Consider the following 21,263-nt stretch of genomic DNA (forward strand, 5'->3'; position numbering starts at 1 on the left):
CGGATTTCCCTTTATTGACATGATAAAAATCTATTGTTCTTCCTAAAATTGTCTGGCAAATGTACTGAATACTTGTATTAGCCGCCCACTTTCCTACTTCACTGTTAAAAAGTTCTTACTTTTTTATATATAATTAACAGCTCTTATAATCATCAATTATTGCAGCATATTCTTCTTGCAACAATAAATACGTATTTAAAAAAAAAAATAAATACAGGGGCACCTGGGTGGCTCAGTTGGTTAAACAACCGACTTCGGCTCAGGTCATGATCTCGCGGTTCGTGAGTTCGAGCCCCGTGTCGGGCTCTGTGCTGACAGCTCAGAGCCTGGAGCCTGCTTCAGATTCTGTGTCACTCTTTCTCTCTGCCCCTCCCCTGCTCATGCTCTGTGTCTCTCTGTCTCTCAATAATAAATAAACGTTAAAAAAAATTTTTTTTAATAAAAAATAAAAAAATAAATAAATACATATGTATTTTCACTTCAACCACTGATAGAAGTTCAACATACAAAAACTTATAGAAGGAAGCCTGTGGCTCAGTTGCTTAAGTGCCCAGCTCTTGATTTCAGGTTTGTGGGAACAAACCCTAATTTGGGCTCTGCGCTGACAGCATGGAGCCCGCTTGGGATTCTTTCTCTTCCTCTCTGTCTCCCTCTCTCTCTGCCCCTCTCCTCGACTCATGCCCCCACGCACACACAATCTCTCTCTCAAAAGAAATAAACTTAAAAAAAAAAAAAAAAGGATTCCATTCCTAGGACAGCCGAAACTGTAATTGTCTCAGTTTCATGATGTGGGGATTAGCATCAACAGCTCTATTTGGGGCCTTTTGTCTTGTTTTAAACAAAGTTTACATGGGTATGTACCACAATTATAAAGACACATCCTAAAGTTTTTTTCCTGTGGGGAAAAATGGGGAATGCACGAGGGAAAAGATATATAGAAGGTCCAATTTTATTTGTCACATTTTATTTCTTAAGCAAATAGTTGAAATTTAAGTATTATATTATTCTCTACCCTTTTTTTTACGTGCTTCAAAAATTTAATAACAAAAGAATAAAAATAGCAGAGAATAAAAACAATGCTTTTTTTTTTTTTAATTTTTTTTTTCAACGTTTATTTATTTTTGGGACAGAGAGAGACAGCATGAACGGGGGAGGGGCAGAGAGAGAGGGAGACACAGAATCGGAAACAGGCTCCAGGCTCCGAGCCATCAGCCCAGAGCCTGACGCGGGGCTCGAACTCCCGGACCGCGAGATCGTGACCTGGCTGAAGTCGGACGCTTAACCGACTGCGCCACCCAGGCGCCCCCAAAAACAATGCTTATTAAGAAGCCCATGCAATTCTAGAAACTGGAAATATTTCTCATTTACAAACTTGTTAAATTGGAAAAAAAGATTTTAAAATAGGCAGTTATCTTTTCTTCAGAGATGAAATTACTGGTTTTTAAAGCACCCACTTAGCGGTTGGCTTATTTAAATCTCAGAAAATAAGATAAAAATAAGCATAAAGCTAATGTAGCCATATACCATTTTTAGTGGCAAACTGGTACAAAACGTCTTTCTGCTATAATGATGGTAATAAAGGGTAAAAAATAAAATAAAATAAAATAAAATAAAATAAAATAAAACAAAATAAAATAACTAAGAGGAAACGAAACTAGGTAGTTTGATTGTGTTTGAAACCAAAGGAACAACATTCAAATCCGCGGTCCTCTGGGGTAAGATCTCTGCTTTAAGTGACATGTAACCCCATATCAAAAGCTGGCTCATGGAAATGTTCCCCCCACTTCTGTTGCACAGATTTTCTCTTTTCAGTATTACCTGGCACAAATTTTCTGGTTTTCTCCACAGGTCCTCAAACCTCTGATCAGAAAGCCCTGACCCCAGGAAGTGCCTGGGTGGCTCAGTGGTTTTGGCATCTGACTTCGGCTCAGGTCATGATGTCACGGTCCGTGAGTTCGAGCCCTGCGTCAGGCTCTGTGCTGACCGCTCAGAGCCTGGAGCCTGCTTCAGATTCTGTGTCTCCCTCTCTCTCTGCTCCTCCCCGACTCTCACTCTGTCTCTTTCTCTCTCTTTCCAAAATAAATAAACATTAAAAATTAAAAAAAAAAAAGGGGGGGGTACTGGGTGGTTTGGTGGGTTAAACATCCGACTCTTGATTTCGGCTCAGGTCATGAGCTCACAGTTCATGGGATCAAGCCTCTCATCAGGCTCCATGCTGACAGTGTGGATCCTGCTTGGGATTCTCTGTCCCTCCCCCACTTGCATGCGTGCACGCGCGCGCTCTCTCTCTCTCTCTCTCTCTCAAAAATAAATAAACATTTTAAAAAATTTAAAAGAAAGAAAAAAAGAAAGCCCTGACCCTGGAACCCCTAGGTGATGGTGGTTTGCCTGTGCTAACTACCTGCCTCATTTCCTGTTTTCTCTCACATCTAGATACAACAGGTACCAAGCAGAGCAAGATACGAGACGGTTAGAGGGAATGCTGCACACAAGAATGAAAGCAATCACTCTTGAGTCTTAGGTGCATTTGCTTGTTTTCATTTCAGTAGATAAACGATATCATCTCTTGCATTTAAAGTGGGCCAGGCTGCACCCATTCCAGGAGACAAGAAACGGCACCTGCCTCCAGTTATCACAATCAATTAGCAGCTTGTTTGACTTCTTCAGGCCTTGGAGGAGGGGGAGGGTTGGGGTTTGGTTTTTTTTTTTTTTAATGTCCGGGAGAGTGAGGGCAAGTGGGGGAGGGGCAAAGGGAGGGAGAGAGAGAGAGAGAGAGAATGAATCTCAAGCAGGCCACACACTCAGCGCAAAGCCCTCAGAGCTCAGTCCCACAACCCTGGGATCATGACCTGGGTCAAAATCAAGAGTTGGTCGCTCAACCAACTGAGCCACCCAGGCACCCCTGCATTTTTTTTTAAGTTTGTTTATTTATTTTGAGAGAGATAGAGAGCACAAGTGAGGGAGGGGCAGAGAGAAGAGGGGACAGAGGATCCAAAGTGGGCTCTGTGCTGACAGCAGAGAGCCAGATGTGGGGCTCAAACTCACGAACTGTGAGATCATGACCTGAGCCAAAACCAAGAGTCAGACGGTTAACCGACTGAGCCATCCAGGCGCCCCACCCCTGTATTCTTTAATTAAAGCCTTCCCACTAGTGAGATTTTGAATTTGAATTTCGAGTTTGTAACTTTATATCTACTCTATGTCTTTAAAAATCTCACTTACTGTAAGAAAGTTTGGAATATAAAACAGACAAGATTTAGAAAACAGCATGATCTATCATACAAAATGAGGAAAGAGATGAGGGGCTTAGAAATTCTGCTTTCACCGAGTGAGATACTGAATCATTTCCTTCACAAAAAACTCTACCACCACAGATGAATTGGCTTTCATGATATGTTTAAGCCTATGTAACTACCCGGAAGCTCATTTTTACAATGCTTTCTACTGACTTTCTAGCAGAAAATCACCCTTTTATTTTTTTAATTGTTAATTTATTTTTGAGAGAGACAGTCAGGGGAGGGGCAGAGAGAGAGGGGGCAGAGGATCCTAAGTGCGGTCTACGCAGACAGCAGAGAACGCGATGTGGAGTTCGAACTCACGAACTCCAAGATCATGACTCGAGCGCAAGTCGGACGCTTAACCAACTAAGTCACCCAGGCACCCCCAGAAAATCATCCTTTTAAACACTTGTTCTCAGAGAGTGAAATAATGCTTGCCTAGTCCTGGAGGGTTGGGGGTAGGGGTAAGAGTGAGTGCTAGGGGGCGGGGGTTTAGTTTGGGGATAATGAAAACGTTCCAACCTTAGATTCGGGCGGTGGCTGCACAGGTGAATATACACCATACACACCAGAGATTTGGGGTCCAATATATCCTAACCTTCCACCCCGCTCTCCCTCCGCTTCCCAACATGATCCTTCCTTACAATTTATCTCATGAATACTGTAGCCCCGTGCCAGATGCTAGAATTAGCCCCAAAGCCATTCACAGGGTCTTCTTCGCTTGCCTTTTCCTACTACAAGACGCTAGAAAGCAAAATACCCGATTTTGCATTTTTGCTGTAAGGAGCAGACAGATGGTTCAGTTCTGGCCAATACAATGCAGATAGAACTCTCCTACCTAAGGTTTCCAGGAGCGTTTCCCTTTCCAGATGCAACTGGCGGAGCTCCTTTCATCCCTGTGGCCTTTCCCTCTTCTTCCTGCCTAGAAAGCAAACAGGAGGCCTGGAAGTGGAACAGCCAGTTGGGGATACGGAGTGACAAGCATGAGGATAAAAGCCCATAAGCCAAGGCAGGTGGGGTGGAAAGACTGAAAGAGCCTTGGTCCTTGTCAGCATTTCTCTTGTACCAGTGCTGGACTGCTCAGTTTGGGACTTCTCATTTGATGAGAAAAAGGAAACCCTCTTGTGCTAACCTACTGTTGCTCGCTATTGCAAACAGGTATCGTGTGACTTGCAACCAAAAGCACTAATGACCAGCCAATTGTGAGATTTTCCTATTTAAAAATTATGTAAATATGCCAGTGTCAACGTGGTTTTTTCTTTAAATGTTTATTTTTGAGAGAGAGAGAGAGTGCACAGGAGAGGGGCAAAGAGAGAAGGAGACAGAGAATCTGAAGTGGGCTCTGTGCTGACAGCTGACAGCCCGATGTGGGGCTTCAATTCACGGACTGTGAGATCATGACCTGAGCCAAAGTCGGATGCTTAACTGACTGAGCCACCCAGGCGCCCTGAAGTGGTTTTCTTTTAATGGCCAGGTGATACTTCTTATACACAGAAAAAAAAATTTATAATTAATTGGGGTACAAATTATTTTATAATTTATTGAAGAATCACGTTTTGCTTAAACCTTAAGGTTTAATTTAAAATATTTTATCTTCTGGGGCACCTGGGTAGCTCAGTCGTTTAAGCATCCAACTTCGGCTCAGGTCATGATCTCACAGTTCTTGAGTTCGAGCCCCGCCTCCAGCTCTGTGCTGACAGCTCAGAGCCTGGAGCCTGCTTCAGATTCTGTGTCTCCCCCTCTCTCTGCCCCTCCCATGCTCACGCTCTGTCTCTCAGTAATAAATAATGTTTAAAAAAATTAACAAACAAACAAAAAAGACTGGGCTTAGGGGTGCCTGGGTGGCTCAGTCGGTTAAGCGTCCGACTTTGGCCCAGGACAGGATCTCATGGTTCATGAGTTCGAGCCCCGCATCAGGCTCTGTGCTGACAGCTCAGAGCCTGGAGCCTGCTTCAGATTCTGTGTCCCCCTCTCTCTCCGCCCCTCCCCTACTCCCACTCTGTGTCTGTCTGTCTCTTTCAAAAATAAATAAAATTTTAAAAAATAATAAAATAAAATATTTTGCCTTCCTTGTAGTTCTCATAAGGTACGTGCCATACTAGAGATCTGTGCACAGATGAAGAAAAGAGCATTTCACAGGGAAGCATTTCAGCGAGGCCCTAAAGAATGAAGAGAAAAGAAAGTTCCAGTCTGACAGAATACACACACTCAGAGGCATGAAAGATCATGGTGTGCTAGGTGGGTGTGTGAGGCTGGAGAAGGGGAGATGATGTTACCAAGCAGATTGAGACCAAATCCTTTAGAGCCCTGTGTACCAGACTACGTCTCTTCAACTTTATCCTGCAGAATATAGAAGGCCTTAGAGGTTTGGAAGTCAGGGAGTGATAGGATCGTGTGGGTGTTTTAGAAAGAAAAAGAGATTGGGGGCTGTAGGTAGGGAGGCTACCTGGAGACTACTTCAGAAAGGATTAGGAACCGAATAAAGAAAAGACCCCCTGAAGAGTCTGCGGTGGACCCCCAGGGCAGGGATCCAATGGAGGAAAAAGCAGAGGCTGAGGGTCCACAGAGGCAGCTGAGGGGAGGCAAAGTCTGGAAGGGAGAGGGGGGGTCAGTGTTCCCAGGAGGCGTTGCTAAGGGTGTAAAGGGCCACCTGTCAACGGCTGGAGGCTGCAGCTTAGGAACCAGCACAGCACTAGCAAACAGGTGGACAAGGCAGCAGAGGAGGCAAAGGGCCCCCAGCCTGAGATGGTGGCTTTTCCTGCTGTGAGAGACTCCTAAGCCGCACCCCTCCCTCTTCTCCATACACCTGCTTACCATGTTAGGAAAAGAAGCCGGCAAAGGGGGAAGTTATCTGAAGTTACAGTGGTAATAGGTATGTTACAATATTAACATACCTATTAAATTAGTTAAGCAAGGAGACCACTGAGGTGGCCCTAATTGAATGGCAGCCTCTGTAAGTGAACCAAAATCTAAACCTATAAATGTCTCCAGGTTAGGAAACTGAAACATAAGGACGGCCAATCACAGCCAACTGGCTTTCGACTATAGCCAATCAATAATTTCCCTACTTCGCTTCCACCTGTTCTCTGGGAAAGTCTTGCTCCTAACCGCCTCCAGTTTGGGGCTGCCCATCCGAGTAGATTTTTACTCAAATAAGCTCTTGAAATTTTTAATATGCCTCAAGTCTATCTTCTAGTCCACCCAAAGCCACCCAATTATCAGCATCAGCATGCTTTTTTTTTTTTTAATTTTTTTTAATGTTTATTTTTGCGAGAGACAGACACAGAGTGCGAGCTAGGGAGGGACAGAGAGAGAGAGAGAGAGACACAGAATCTGAAGCAGGCTCCAGGCTCTGCTCTACCAGCACAGAGCCTGACACGGGGCTCAAACCAAGGAAACGCAAGATCATGACCTATGCTGAAATTGGACGCTTAAGTGACTGAGCCACCCAGGTGCCCCACCATGCTTTAAATCAAATTAGACATTTAGCTAATCACCACCACCAACAACAACTAACCACGTAGGTAGGAGCTCCAGAGAAACCCGGATCAATTATGGACAAAATAATCGGAAAATCCATCTTCTATGCAAAACGCAGTAGTAACACAAGTTAAATTATGCAGCTCTGTTACAGAAGCACCAAGAAAGCAGAGTCAGACATACCCGCGTTGGCAGATTATATCCAGGGCTATCCATGGGTGGCACGGAATCTGGGGGACATCAGCAATCTGGTCACCAGAGGTAACTCTTTGCCCCAGCTCTTTGCCCCTATCTGTGCTCATCAAATGGCCCTTGATTATTAATTCATTGTCATCAGTTCTTTAATACTAGACACTGGTCCTAGAAAAGGAAACCCCTCCTGCCTTAAAGAAATAGAATGGGCTTAGGGCGCCTGGGTGGCTCAGTCTTGATTTCAGCTCAGGTCATGATGTCATGGTTTGTGGGTTCGAGCCCTGCATTGGACTCTGCACTGACAGTGCAGAGCCTGCTTGGGATTGCACCTATGTGGAAAGAGCACACAGTCCAGCGGGGTGCACGTATTTCCTCCAAGCTCCCATGCCGGCCCCACAACACAGTGCAGGGATATTGGCCAAGCTGTTCACTCGATGATTCATCCCTGACCCTCTTCCCATCACCTGGTGCACTTCCCTCTGACCTGCTCTTAAAGTTCTGGCTGCTGTTTTAAAAAAAAAAAAAAAAAAAAAATTAATGTTTATTTATTTTTGAGAGAGAGAGACAGAGCGCGAGAGAGAGACAGAGCATGAGTGGGGGAGGGGCAGAGAGAGAAGGAGACACAGAATTCAAAGCAGACTCCATCCAGGCTCTGAGCTGTAGCACAGAGCCCGACGTGGGGCTCGAACCCACAAACTATGAGATCATGACCTTAGCTGAAGTTGGACGCTTAACCGACCGAGCCACCCAGGCGCCCCTCTGGCTGCCGATTTTTATATTCCTTCTCCTATTTGTTTCCCCCCTGTTCCTGTTGGATTTGACCTTGGCCAACTCCTAAAGCCTAGGGTGACACCTTTCATATTTAGCCTGTCTGCCTCTACACCAACCCTGTAGAGAAGAGCTGCTTTCCCAGCAGGCCTCATGCAGCCTTCCACCCATGGAACTGTCCAGGGCACACTCTTCATGTCAGAGAGACTCCGGTAATTTCTAGAACCGTTGGCTGGGCTCTGCCCTAAGGATTCAAGTGCAGCACACAAAGAAACAAACACAACAAACAAAACAGTAAAACCCCAGGAAACATTCAGCAGGAATGGTGATTGCCCAGGAAGGCTCTGAGAAAGTAGCTGCTTCAGTAAGTCGCAAGTATGGGCTGAAGCTTTCCCACGTGGTGGGGCAGAGCCGCCCTATCAGCGCTGCCCTTTCCACAGCAGTAATTGTGGGGTGACTGACACCGTGTACTGTACTGCCATGACTCTAGCTCGCAACCAAGCCACCCCAGCTCCACACGTTCCCTTTTCATTACTCACCATTTTGACCTAGAGGGTGGAGCTAGGCAGGCCTTATTTGAATACCCACCATGCCCCTTCAGCCATAGTCTTCCCCGAGGCTCCGTTTTCTCAACCGGGAGAATAACAACGATTATTACCTCCCCGGCAGATAGACTCACTTGCACATCCGCCTGACACACAGCAGACACTGCCCAGTGTTAATTCTGATTCCTTTTTCTGAATTTCTGATTCTTTTTTTTTTTTTAATTTTTTTTTCAACGTTTTTATTTATTTTTGGGACAGAGAGAGACAGAGCATGAACAGGGGAGGGGCAGAGAGAGAGGGAGACACAGAATCGGAAACAGGCTCCAGGCTCCGAGCCATCAGCCCAGAGCCTGACGCGGGGCTCGAACTCACGGACCGCGAGATCGTGACCTGGCTGAAGTCAGACGCTTAACCGACTGCGTCACCCAGGCGCCCCTGAATTTCTGATTCTAACCTGAGGCAGAATCTCGGGATCCTGAAGATTGGCCTCACCTAGGGGTCCTCTGTACTCAGCTGTAATTCTTCCTTGTCCTTAGTCGGGGGAAGATTGTAACCTGAGGGCAGACTTGGGGCTCTTCCTTCAGCATGATTGGAGGAGAGGGAGACGACTCAAATAAACCCTCGCTCCATGATTCTCAAATTCCAGTGAGCATAGAATTATCTAGGGAGTTTATTAAAAATACAGATACCCAGGAGGTCCCTTCCTCAGTGACTGAAAGTCACTGAGCCAGAGTCAGCCCCAGGACTCTATATTTTTAATAAGGTCCCAGAATATGCTAATGTGTACCAAAGTTTCCTCCTCCTTGACCTGGTTACTCCCTGAAGACAGAGTGGGTGGTAGGGCCCACTTGGGGGCTGTGGGATAATAAAAAAGACTTGAAAAAAAAAAATACTTGGTCTTTGTCTCCAGTTCCTGGCACAAAGCTCCCTAAGCCCTTGGACTCTCTCTTAAGTGAGAAGAGTGTCTTAAGTGATGAGTGTTTTATGCTGATAAGACAATCCCTTGTGGTAGGAGGCTAGAAAGCTTCAGGACAAGAACTGGTCACAAGAAAAACCAACCAAGTAATTAGAGGGTTAGAATTGTCAGCCCCACCCCTCGACCTCCTGGGAGGGGAGAAGGGTAGAAATTGAGTTCAATCATCAATGTCCAGAGATTTAATCAACCATACCTACCTAGTGAAACCTTGATAAAAACCCTAAAGGGGAGGTTCATTGAGCCCCCAGGTTGGTGAACACATCCATGCACTTGGTTGATGGCACAGCAGGAAAGAACATGGAAGTTCTGCGCCAACCCCCAGCCCCCACCCCTACCCCCTAGAATTTGTCCTATGCATTTCCTCTGCTTGGTTGTTCCTGAATTATAAGGAACTTTAGAATGAACTGGTAAACCTAAGTAAAGTGTTTTCCTGAATTCTGTGGGTCATTCTAGCACATTATCAAATCTGAAGGGGGCTCACAAAGAAGTATGGGTAGCCTGGGTACACATTTGCGACTGGTGTGTGACACGGAGGCAGTCCTATGGGTCTGAGCCCTTTGACTCATGAGATCTCACCCAAACTCTAAGTGAATGGTGTCAGAATTGAGTTGAATCGTTGGGCACCCAATTGGTGTCATAGAATTGGTTGGTATATGTAAAAACATGACACATTAAGTGTCAGAAAAAACCACACAGGGGCCCTGTCACATTTCATCTTCTGACTTCACCTGGCCCTTGTACAACCACACTTCTTTATAGAATGTGGTTAAGCCCAGAAAAAATGGCCAATTCTGTTGCAATTCTCTGACCTAAATTCAGCATGAGCCTTTTGAAGGTGAGTAGAAGGGAGGCTTAAATTTTCCCTGTTCACACCTACTCTAAGGAGGGCCGAATTTCCCTCCAGGCTTCCGACCTGCCAATTGTAATCCACAACACAGACAGTGGACAATTTCCAACAGGCCAGGGAAGAAAGGTCTCACTCTAGAACAGGGTGCGAGTCCATTTTCTGGAATCATTTTATGGACTCACTGACCACCTTGATTCTGGCTGGACACCACTTTGATGTGCCCCTTGACCTTTTGAGCCAGGTTCACATGTCTGCCAGACCCCTCCCATCTAGCTAGATTCTTTGCCCTAGTTCCTCTTGGCTATTTATCAGTCATCAAGCCTTTCCTTATGCCCCCAAATTTCTACAATCAACTCTCTCAGCCATTTCCACCAGAATATGCCCCCAGGAGTCCAGGTGAAGGCTTTGCTGATAAGCTTTCCTATCCTGGCCTCATGTGTGAGGTCTCAGCTGCACTGCTGTTCCAGCATTTGCCATTAGGATCTTTCTCCTCCCTTCCTTGCCTTGTCTTCCCTCTCCTCCTAGAGAAGCCTAACTCTTTTATCAGTCAATGCCACCCATCTTGGTGTACCTCCTAGACATACCTGAAACCATTCAGAGGGCCCTCATTCTTCATCTTTTTTTTTTTTTTTTAATATGTGGTAAATTTTGACGAGACTTCTTCTACTAAGACCCTGTTAGGACAAAGTTACCTGGTCAATGATTGCCTTGCCCACATGCAGGGAGAGAGTCATGGTCAATTTGGTAAAAGGTGGCACAAAATTGAGGGATATGACAGAGGCCCTATGTGCTAAAGTCCAAGTGGAATGAACTAGCTAAGTGCTTCTACTTGGAGCAGAGGCTCAAGTCTTCCATGAAAGAGAGCTCCCCAGGAAATAGGGGGCTATACCACAGAGCCACCATTAACTAGTGGAGAGTACCTGCCAGCTTCAAGGCCATCCCCAGGGACCTCAGCTAGGTTCTACTTGGTGTAGTGCCCCAGTCACTTGTTCCCAGGAAATTCTTCCTGTGACTACACTGGGTCAACACTGACTCCTGAAAACCCTCCCTCCAACTTTGGCTCAGAGTCCTGTTTCAAGATACAAAGAGCCCATGTACTGTGGCTGACTAACTTCTACTTCTCCACGTCTTCCAGGGGAGCCAGTTTTGGGAGGGCTAGGGGAAATCCTATGTGGCTTGAGCTCTTCCTCCATTGAAAAACTCATCACCATCACAACAGATCACACCCTGCACCACCCACCCTCTGGACAGGAACCTCTCCACGCAGAGTTATTTCAGACCTTGTCACTTTGATCCTTGGAATTTTAGCTCCACGCTCACAAAGGCACCATCATCTGAACTAATATCCCTGTCTTCTTCCAGATCCCTGGAAATCCTCCGACTCCTTTGTGTTCTCACCTTGGGCAGTGCCTGAAGTGTACCTGACACCTGTAGTCCCATCCTCCGTGTGTGCTCACAGCTGTCTGGCTAACACACGTCCAAACCACAGGCTCAAGATTTTCACTGTGTGCAAAGAATGGGAGGCACGAAGTGACCTTTAGCAACCCTACAAGGTCCCTGGAAAATATTTATTGAAATATTATCAACTTTTAGTAAAGAATGTGCTAGACTGCTCCAATATCTTCTCCTTTATACTACATTAACAGAACCCTTAGAAAACAAGATTATACATTTCCCAACTTACCCTGAAGTCTGATATGATTAAGTGAATAACTTCTGGCCAGTGTGATATAAGGGGAAGTAACGTATGGAAATTTCAGGATGTATCCTCAAAGGGGATACAAGAGGCCTGCCTCTTCTCCAACATTCCCTGTCCTCACCTCCTCTCCTCCATCCTGTTGCTCTAAATGTGGACATGGAGGCATACCTCCTTGGCTAAGCGGACTTCAAGCCACACCTTTCAGATAGTGAAGCAACAAGCTGTAGGGAACTTATGTGCCAGATGACCACGTTGAGCAGAACTGCCATACTAACCCTGGACCACCTGTTGAGAGAAGCAATCCACCAAGGCCTTGAGCATCCCTGAACACCCTTTTTGAGGATGCTAAGAATGCAAGGCCCTGACCACTCTTTAGGCAACCATTTCTTGGGGTTGAGTTTCCAGTGAGCAGATTCATCTTCTCCCAGACAAAGAGCAGGCTTGCTTACCACTCACTATAAAAGTGGTAGATCCCAGTTGTAATGCAAACCCACTGTATGTGTCATGCCCAGCTTGGTTCCTCCTTGTAACTTCCATGGGTCTTGGAGGGCATAGGGAACCAGCACCAGCAGGATACACATGCTGCTTGCTATGCGGTGAGTAATGAAATCCTTTGTCTCAGACCCAGGAATCTGTGTCTTCTGTCAGCCTCCATGAAACAGTAATTTATCAATTTGCAAGTAGGGTATGATCCCAGATCCTGACATCCCTACCTCTGGACTGTTTTTAGGGGAAAAAATCAACTTGTATCTCTCTTGAGCCACTGTTATTTTGGATCTCTGTTATAGGCAGCCAAACCTAATTCTAACAAATCAAAGAGTAACTTTTCAAAGTTCTAATTTGGCAAAACGAAAAAAGTGCTTATTACATCTTTTGAGAAATTTATCTTTCAAGCTGAGCCAAATGTGATCATTGAAAAGCAAGAAATTATAAAAATAAGAAGTATATGTTACTTGGGACCTCTCGAACAAGTGTCATAGAAGAATGAAGATCACACTATGACTGGTTAGCAGATACTGAAGGCAGTGAATCAAAGGTTACTTAATCAGGTTGGCAAATTCACAAGAGCAAATTCTCCACATTTATTCGAGCAAGATAATTTGTAGATGTTTTAGGTGCTTGAATGTTACTTTCTGCCAAGAATTATATTCGGCCATGCTTTTTTGATGTAAGATTCCATATTATGAGGAATGGAGTCCAGATGAACTCGGAGAGCAATTCCCTGATCCGCCTTGTTCTCAGACAAGGCAGGGGTGAATCTGCTTCAGGCTAGGCTGAATTCGAGTTAACATTCTTTCTCGAATGTTGGCAGCTCTTGTCCTTTGAAAAACAGCAGGGTAATTGAAGATGTTGAGAAAGGTTCAAGCAAGCTTGCGTCACTACCACATTAGTTAGGAGACCAAGGCCGACAAAGATAAAACAAGAATAGAAGCAAGGATGTGGCAACACCTGCTACCGAGCGACTGACAGAATGCTGAAAGCTCTTTGTAAGACGCAGGTACTTTGATGTGTCAAATATTCTAAATGCTTGAACTCTCTACAAGAATTCCCAGTGCATTTATTTCTTATTTTTGATTTCTAACACATTCACAATTCTCTAATGAAATTACCCATTACTCTTTTTGGTGGGCAAATCTTGTTTTAGCCTGGTCAGCATCCATTCTCACTTTGGGAATAGCATCTAGATTGTCCCTTGGATAATCACCCCTCCCCACGCCCCAGTCCACAGTGTTGCGTGAGGCTGACTCAACCACACCAAGCACCAGGCAATTGGTTCAGAAGGGCACAGGACCGGGTGAGACTCAACACTGGGACTTTTGTTGATACTGTGGGGAATGTGAAGCTTGCTTTGTCTTGAGACTGCTATTGTAAGATAATGTAAGTCTGGAGGTGCTAGAAATCATAGGTAGAAAGAACAGTCTGAAAATAGGGCAAACACAGTGGAAAACCGAACAAGAGGAAGAGAAAAACCAAGTTCTGTTGACGTAGTTTTAGCCCAGATCCAGCCATGCCTGAAGGGAGATTCGTCCACAGACTTTTCACTATGTTAGCCAATACTTTCCCTTTTTTGCCTAAGCCAAATTTGAGCTGATTTATAACTTGTGGAATTAAAAGAGTTCTGACTCTTGAAAGTATTGTTGTCACAAGGGACAACTAGAAGTGTTTATCCAGTCTATATAAAACTAAGGAATGTGCTCAGGCCAGTTGTGGCTTTAGAATTTCTATAAATAGGTGCCACAATCAAGTCAAAGGGAATGTATGAGGGACTTGTTTTGAAGCTGCTTTACATGAAATTGATTAAACATCTATTATTCATATCAAAATGGGGGGAAGGGCAGAGAAAAGAGATCCCCCCCCCCCAAGCCACTCCCTTGGCAATAACATTCACTCAAACTAAGGAAAGATCAGTCAATAGGGTTTCCAGAGCACTATAGGGGTCTAATACATATCTGGCTATCAATGCTTACCTGAGGCAGGATGGTATAGTGGGAAGTGCTGTGGATTAAAATCCTCGCTCTATAACCCCCCAGGCTAAATGACCCTGGACTAATGACTTAAATTCAGGGAGATCTAGTTTACTTTGCAAGGTTTATTATTTGATGTAAATGACATATTTGCATCCTTCTGCACTGCTTTTTTCTTCCTTAACATTATAATTATGACATTTATGCCTGAGGACCTATGGAGTATCTAGTGCATTTATTTTCCTGTTACATCACATTGCATTACATGCGTATACCAAAATTGTTTTATCCATGTTTCAACTGATGGACTTTAGGTTGATTCCAAATTTTGATTCTTACACATAATACTGCTATAAATATTCTTACGTCCATATGCAAAACATCATCCAGGGTATATTCCAAGAAATGGAGTTGCTGGGTCATGGGCTGTTTCTGAGTTTTGTGCAAACAGACTTGATTACATATTGACAAGTTGTCCTCCAAAGTGGTTTTTATCAATTGAGACTTCTACCAGCTGTGTATGAGAGATGCTTCCCATCCTTTCCAGCATTCAAACACTCAATCAACAGATATTTTTTAGCAATCCACTGCTCTGTTCTAGCTACTAGGATATAGCAGTGAAAGTTCTCACTCTCGTGGAGCTTCCATTTTCTTGGCAGAAGACATAATAACAAATCAACAAATGACAACATAATAGATCTGGAGGTGATGGGTGCCTCGTTTCCAGAGTGTATGGCTGCCAAGGATTAGCTCTTCTCCTTGGACCCTTCTGTACTTACAGTAAGTGAACACAATGCCGTCTTGAGCCCATTGTGACCTAATTCCAGAAACTAATTTTTTAAACTTGTAATTACCATAAAAATTAGGAGATGAGCATTTTGCCCTGGCGTAACGTGTTCAAATTTGCAGGCTGCTTTGGACTCCAGGTTCCCCATTGACCACAATACCAGGCAGCATATAAGGAAGTGGTTAAATGCTCCTATCTCTGCAGTCAAACTGCCCAGGATCAAATCTTGATTTCCTGACTTACTAGCCATGTGACCTTTTAACCTTGGTAAGTCTCAGTTTCTGTATCAGATAATGGTGCCTGACTCATAGGAGTGCTTATCATGGTGCCCAGTTCATTCTTAGCACTTTATATTTACTAGTAATAATTAATAATAATTGGATGGGCCATTCATGTGATATTATTCCCATTTTATAGTTGAGGAAACTGAAGTTCAGAGTGGTTGAACAAATTGCCTGACCAGTAAGTTCTGATGACTTTCGGACCCAGTTTTTCTGATATCAGAGCCAATTCTCCACTACAGCATCATAAATATGAATGTATCATGTATTCATTCAACAGTTATTTACTGAGCATCTAAAATTGCCAGTTCCTGTGCTTGCTTCTAGGAAATTCTAAAATAATCCCAGTATGACTGAACATCTCTGGGCAACCCTTAAATTACAACTACTTCGAGGCTGATCCCAGTGCTTTGTTTCACCCAGCATTGACTGGTAATGAACTCTGGAGATTTTATTGCAGGTTTTATGGAAGACAGAGATGAGCATTATATCATATTAAGCTGTAAGCTCCTGGAAGACAAGGATCATGTTTTACTTATCAATGTACAGCCAGCACTTAGCACAGTGCCTGGCACATACTCCTAGAATATTTGACGAATGAGCACGTCATACAGCAAAATTTAATCCATCTTTCTCAACAGCTTCTCACCTGCACCCATAATGCCTTCCCCAGCAGCTGCTCCAAAATTATTGATGAAATCGAGTTGACCTGAACTATGAAGAATTCTGCCTCTTGTCAACTTGAAGAGGTTCTTCCAGATTTCCCTGGCTCCCAGATTTCTTCTGAAACCTAGTGTTGTTTCCGTCACAAAAAATTTGTGAGTCAAAATATGGAGTTTGGGAGCCAAACGTTGAGTAAACAATAACAACAAAATGTGCTCCTGGGCAGATAATGAACCATCTAAGATATTGCATAGTTGAGCACCCAATGAAGCAAATTGACAATAAATGCCATTCGAGTTCAGAGCAATAAGAAAGAGAACAGGAAGATGGTAACTTATCAACAGAAGAGAATCTATTCTGGGTCTCCTTATAGACAAACTGTGAGATATCATGAGTTGGTTTATTATTACAGCTCAGAGAGTTAGGCATCTTGTCAACAGCTTAAAGCTTTGGAGCCGTCTCCATGGGCCCCAGATCTGACAGATCCCAGGAATAGTACACATGCAGTGTCTTTGTAGAATGAGAAGGTGGAGTCCAGGGTCTAAGGGCTCAGATCTCCTCATTCCTGGCTCCCCACACACTCAGCTTTGGGGACTAACTTCCAGTAGAGAAGAGAAACTGACCTCATTTTTTACCTGTCTACCCTGAGTCCTCAGGTTGAAAGAAAAGGTACCCACTTTAAGCAACTTCTCTTTTTGGTTTGTTGGTTTTGGTTTTGTTTTGTTTATTTATTTGGAGAGAGACAGAGAGAGTGTGAGCAGGGAAGGTGCAGAGAGAGGGGGAGAATCCCAAGCCATATCCCTGCTGTCAGCGCCGAGCAGAGCCACAAGACTGTGAGATCATGACCCTCGCGGAAGAGTCAGACACTTAAGCAGCTGAGCCACCCAGGCGCCGCTTTAAGTAACGTCTCTTGACATCAATGTCACAATTCCTTCTCTCTTTACCTCATGACCTCACCCCCAGTTCTCATCCCCAAAATAAAAAGAAATACTTCCTCAAATTTGAGGATCTTTCATTTTCAAAGGCACTATCTGGCTTCTGACCCAATCCAACCTTGGAGATGGAGAATACTTCCTTCCCTTAAGGGTGCTTCTTCCTCCTTTCTTTTTAAGTGCACAAATATTCCTTTATATATATTACCTTATTTTTTTAAGTAGGCTCCACACCCAACGTGGGGCTTGAACTCACAACCCTGACATCAAGAGCTGCATGCTCTACTGACAGAGCCAGCCAGGTGCCCCAAGTGCACAAATATTCCTTTAGAGCATCACTGTGGGACTCGGAGAATAGGATATTTTGGTAAGAAAAGTCAAGGTTCAAGCCTGACGGCTGACCTAGCACAAGGTAGTCCTATTTATGACAATATGTTCAGCCCTTAAAAGTGAAAGGAAAATGAAATGAAATGTACTCCTTACATCTTTGAGAGACATCATGGTATGTTTCATTTTCCACCAAGCCTAGCTACAACATCTCCCCTAGTGACACTTGGCTTTGGCCGTTCAAATGCATTCATCTCTTTCTGTGACAACATGAGCTTGGCAGAACATTGAGAACTGGAGGCTGAGAAAAGAAAATGCCGTCTTCCTGCCCACAGAAGAAGAGGTTCTGAGACATCCGTGCTAACACAGCATTGCCGAAAGGGCTTGTATATGAATCAGCCGCAAATGTTAGGTGGGTTGATGAGGATTGCAGAGTTTATGAGAATTTCTGATGAAGCAGCACGCAAGAGTGCTATCGGTTATTGTGTGAGTGTGGCGCAGGCTGTAATTTGACTTGTTTGGGTCTTTTTGTTATCATGTGTGACGCCTCACTAAAGCCTGTTTGTTGCAAGCTCTCTTTTTCCTTTGCTACCACAGTTCCCCTGCTTCATGAATGAGAATTGAGGCTTGTGGCAAGAATGCTAAGTATTCCTTCAAACGACAGACAGAAAGGGCTGAGAGGCAGTTATGTTTTATTCGCATCTGATTCCAGGAACACAACCCCAGTTCTCCTAATTTCCTAATCAGAGATGCATTTTGGCACCCACCACCCACCACAGTCCAGTTGGACCCCTCTGAAGTACCTAGAAACCGAACCAAAAGCAGTGTCAAGCCCAGAGGAGTATGAAGGCCATCAAGTAAAACACTTCCGACTTCCAGCATCCTCTCTCTTCCTGGGCCCAGTACTGTCTAGAGTTGACACATTTCGCAAAGAAGTACACAGGCTCCTATATTTCATCTGGCAATCCTATTAAGGCCTTTAGGAGCTCTATCTTAGTCTTATGCCATCAGAGTCTATTTGGAGGAAAAAAAAATCTAAGATTAGTCACCCAACCATTGAGCAGTACTTCTCAAAGTCTGGTCCCAGGTAATCTGCATTAGAATCACCCAGGAAACCTGTGAAAAAGACAGATTCCTGAGTCTTGCCCTAGACTCACAGAATCTGAAATTCCAGGGATGGGCCTGGAAATATATATTCTTGAAAAATCTCACACAATTCTGAGGCACTCGAAAGGATGACAGTTATTTAATGGTCTGCTTGCCTTTTCCTCTCCCATCGGTACCTACTTATAACCTTTTTCTGCTTGTGGAAAGGAAATAATAAAAGTATAGTACGTGACATTTAGGGGGACCTCAATAAATACTCCCTTAATCCTTTTTTTTTTTTTTAAATTATGTTTATGTATTTTTGAGAAAGAGGGAGAGACAGAGCGTGAGTGGGGAGGGGCAGAGAGAGAGGGAGACACAGAATCCAAAGCAGGCTCCAGGCTCTGAGCTGTCAGCACAGAGCCCAAACCGGGACTGGAACCCACCAACAGTGAGATCATGACCTGAGCTGGTCAGACACTTAACCGACTGAGCCACCCAGGCACCCCCCCCCCCCCAATCCCTTTTTAAAGGAACTCTGGACTTCAGGAACGAGATGGGGGTATGTCCTCAAGACCCTTCCCCAGTCCCCTGAGGAAAAGAAAGTCAGAGGCTGCCTCTGAGCACCTCCGTGTAACTACACCTGACCCTGTCCAGGCTGCTACTCCAGGCCACCAGCCAGGAAAGCCTCTGGGCAGTGGCTCCAGCACAAACATGTCTAGAATTTTCACTGTGTGGGACAAATATAATGAATCCAGTGTGCAGAGACGCCTTTCTCTAAATTATCTCTGTATTTCTTTCTCCTCTGGATCAGAGTTAACTTAAAACCAGAATCTCCCCCCAACATTCATCTTTCTCTAACTCTGCGCTCTGCATCTTCCAGCATTTTATCTGAAAGTCAGCCACCAAAGTTAACGAACTGCTAGCTCTTCCTGTTGAGAAGCGGGAGCCGGAGAAACCCCCCCCCCCCCCCACCCCGCCCGCCCCCGCAATCCTGCAGATTCAGCATTTGGGTTTAGGAAAACTACAGGCCCCAAAATGCAATTTCACCTTCCAAAGACTACCACTCCCAACATGCAATGCAGCCAGAGTTAGCAAAGGAAAACCCCGTCTGGAAATTTTGCCTTCCTGTGGCCCTCAGGCAAAGGAAAGGTTTAGAAAGTCGCCAGAAGGTATTTTTTTTGCAGGAGCGGTCACTCCCCAAATCCAGGCAAGGAAGGGGAGGAGTCTGGGCCGTGTCCCGCCCTTCTCCAGTAAACTTCTCCGGCTCCAGGTTTGGAGGCAGAGTCGGAAGGGCTGGGAGTAGCTGCACGCCCCCACGCTTTCCCCATGGTTTCGGTGACTAGAGCCGTGTTCGGAGACCTGCCCTCAGGGGCAGGGACAGTGGAGAAGTTCCAGCTGCAGTCAGACCTGCTGAAAGTGGACATCATCTCCTGGGGCTGCACCATTACGGCCCTGGAGGTCAAAGACAGGCAGGGCAGGGCGTCAGATGTGGTGCTCGGCTTTGCAGAGTTGGAAGGTGGGTTGAATGCTGTCCCGGGCTGCGGGCGGGCCCCGGGCCCCCAGCCCTCCCGCATATGCCCCCGAGGTGGCCAGGATCCAGGGCGAGTACCCGAGCTCGTCACCCTCATCACCGCGAGGAGTGCTTGCAACCGGCAGACCCACTGTGTTTCCATCCTGTGTTCGGAAAAAGACACATGAATGGAAACAGCTGTAGGACTTGGTCTCTGGTTGTCCATTCAGGCTTTGCCTTAATTTAGAATAGTTAAGGGTCTGGGGCTCCCGGGTGGCTCAGTCGGTTAAGCCTCTGACTTCGGCTCAGGTCATGATGTAGAGTTTCGTGAGTTCGTAGCTCAGAGCCTGGAGCCTGTTTCGGATTCCCTCTCTCTCTCTCTCTCTCTCTCTCTCTCTCTCTGCCTCTGTCTAAAATAAATAAACATTAAAAAAAATAGTTCAGGGTAAGATAAAACCCCAGCAACCCTGGAGCGATCTTTGAACTGCCAGGTATGCAGGGCAGGAGAGGGAAAAGCTGGCTAGAGGGGGTGTGGCTCCAGGTCTTGCCTTGTGTTCTTTCTTCCTCTCTCCTTCATCAGATTCTCCTTGAGCCCTGGTTGTCTGAGAAATGCTCCTCGACATGGCTCAGTGGGTACAGACGGCTTAGCCACCCGGTCTGGTGTAACAGCGCCCAGCGCAGGCTGGCAGCTCGGGAACCAACCAAGCAGAAGACCAACTCATGGTCTAGCAGTGAGGTCTCCCAAGTAGGACCAACTTTTATTTTATGGGGTTCCATGGGCAATTAGGATCATGAATTAATCCATGCATTCACAAGCTGTTCATTCAGTCACCTCATTCAGCGAGACAGACAAGGTCCTCACCCTCATGGAGCTTGCACTTTAGCTGGGGGGTTAGACATTAGCCAGATAGTCACATTAAAAAAAAATTACAGTTGCAGTTTGATCTCAGCAAAGGAAAGGGTCTGCAGTGCCATCCTGGCCCTACTGTGTAGCTAGACAGGAGGTGAGGTCTGAAATAAAGGTGGCAAAAGGAAACTGCTTGAAAATGAGTACGCTTTGCTCCGTGGTAGGGGCGTGGGCACAGCCTGCTAGAGAAGAGGTTTGAGGTTTTCCTTTAGGTGTGTGTTTCTATCTGTTTGGTTATTTAGATACATAACATGGCTCATGGTTAGAAGTTAACAGAAAACTGAGTATTGGTTTTCTTTGGTGGGGGTTCAGATCTTCAGTCAGAAGGCAAGAGAGTTGACAACTGACAAAAGAGGATTCTTTAGAATGATTTTGCTGAGTCACCTCTCTCTCTGTGAGTACCATAACTATTTTCCAGGCTGACACAGAATCACAAAGAGATTACTTGGCTGGTGCAAAATTGCCCAGTGGAGTCGAAGAATTGGACCTACGTCCTAGAATATCAGAGCCAGCAAAG

General features: G+C 45.1%; 1 protein-coding gene across 2 annotated transcripts in view; it reads left to right on the forward strand.

Moving 5' to 3' along the window:
* The window catches only part of GALM (galactose mutarotase), a 116,995-nt gene that overhangs the window by 42,738 nt on the left and 52,994 nt on the right, over positions 1-21,263 (forward strand). Inside the window, exon 1 of one of the 2 annotated variants that reach the window (XM_025927290.2) lies at positions 19,403-19,845. The exons of the other annotated variant lie outside the window; for it this stretch is intronic. Coding sequence (XP_025783075.1) covers positions 19,656-19,845 — 190 coding nt within the window. The 5' untranslated portion in view covers positions 19,403-19,655. Of the gene's footprint in view, positions 1-19,402; positions 19,846-21,263 lie in introns of those variants that run through there. 2 annotated transcript variants of the gene reach the window in all.

Source organism: Puma concolor, chromosome A3 (genome assembly GCF_028749965.1).
Source record: "Puma concolor isolate L17-30 chromosome A3, mPumCon1.1.hap2, whole genome shotgun sequence".
Taxonomy (NCBI): domain Eukaryota; kingdom Metazoa; phylum Chordata; class Mammalia; order Carnivora; family Felidae; genus Puma; species Puma concolor.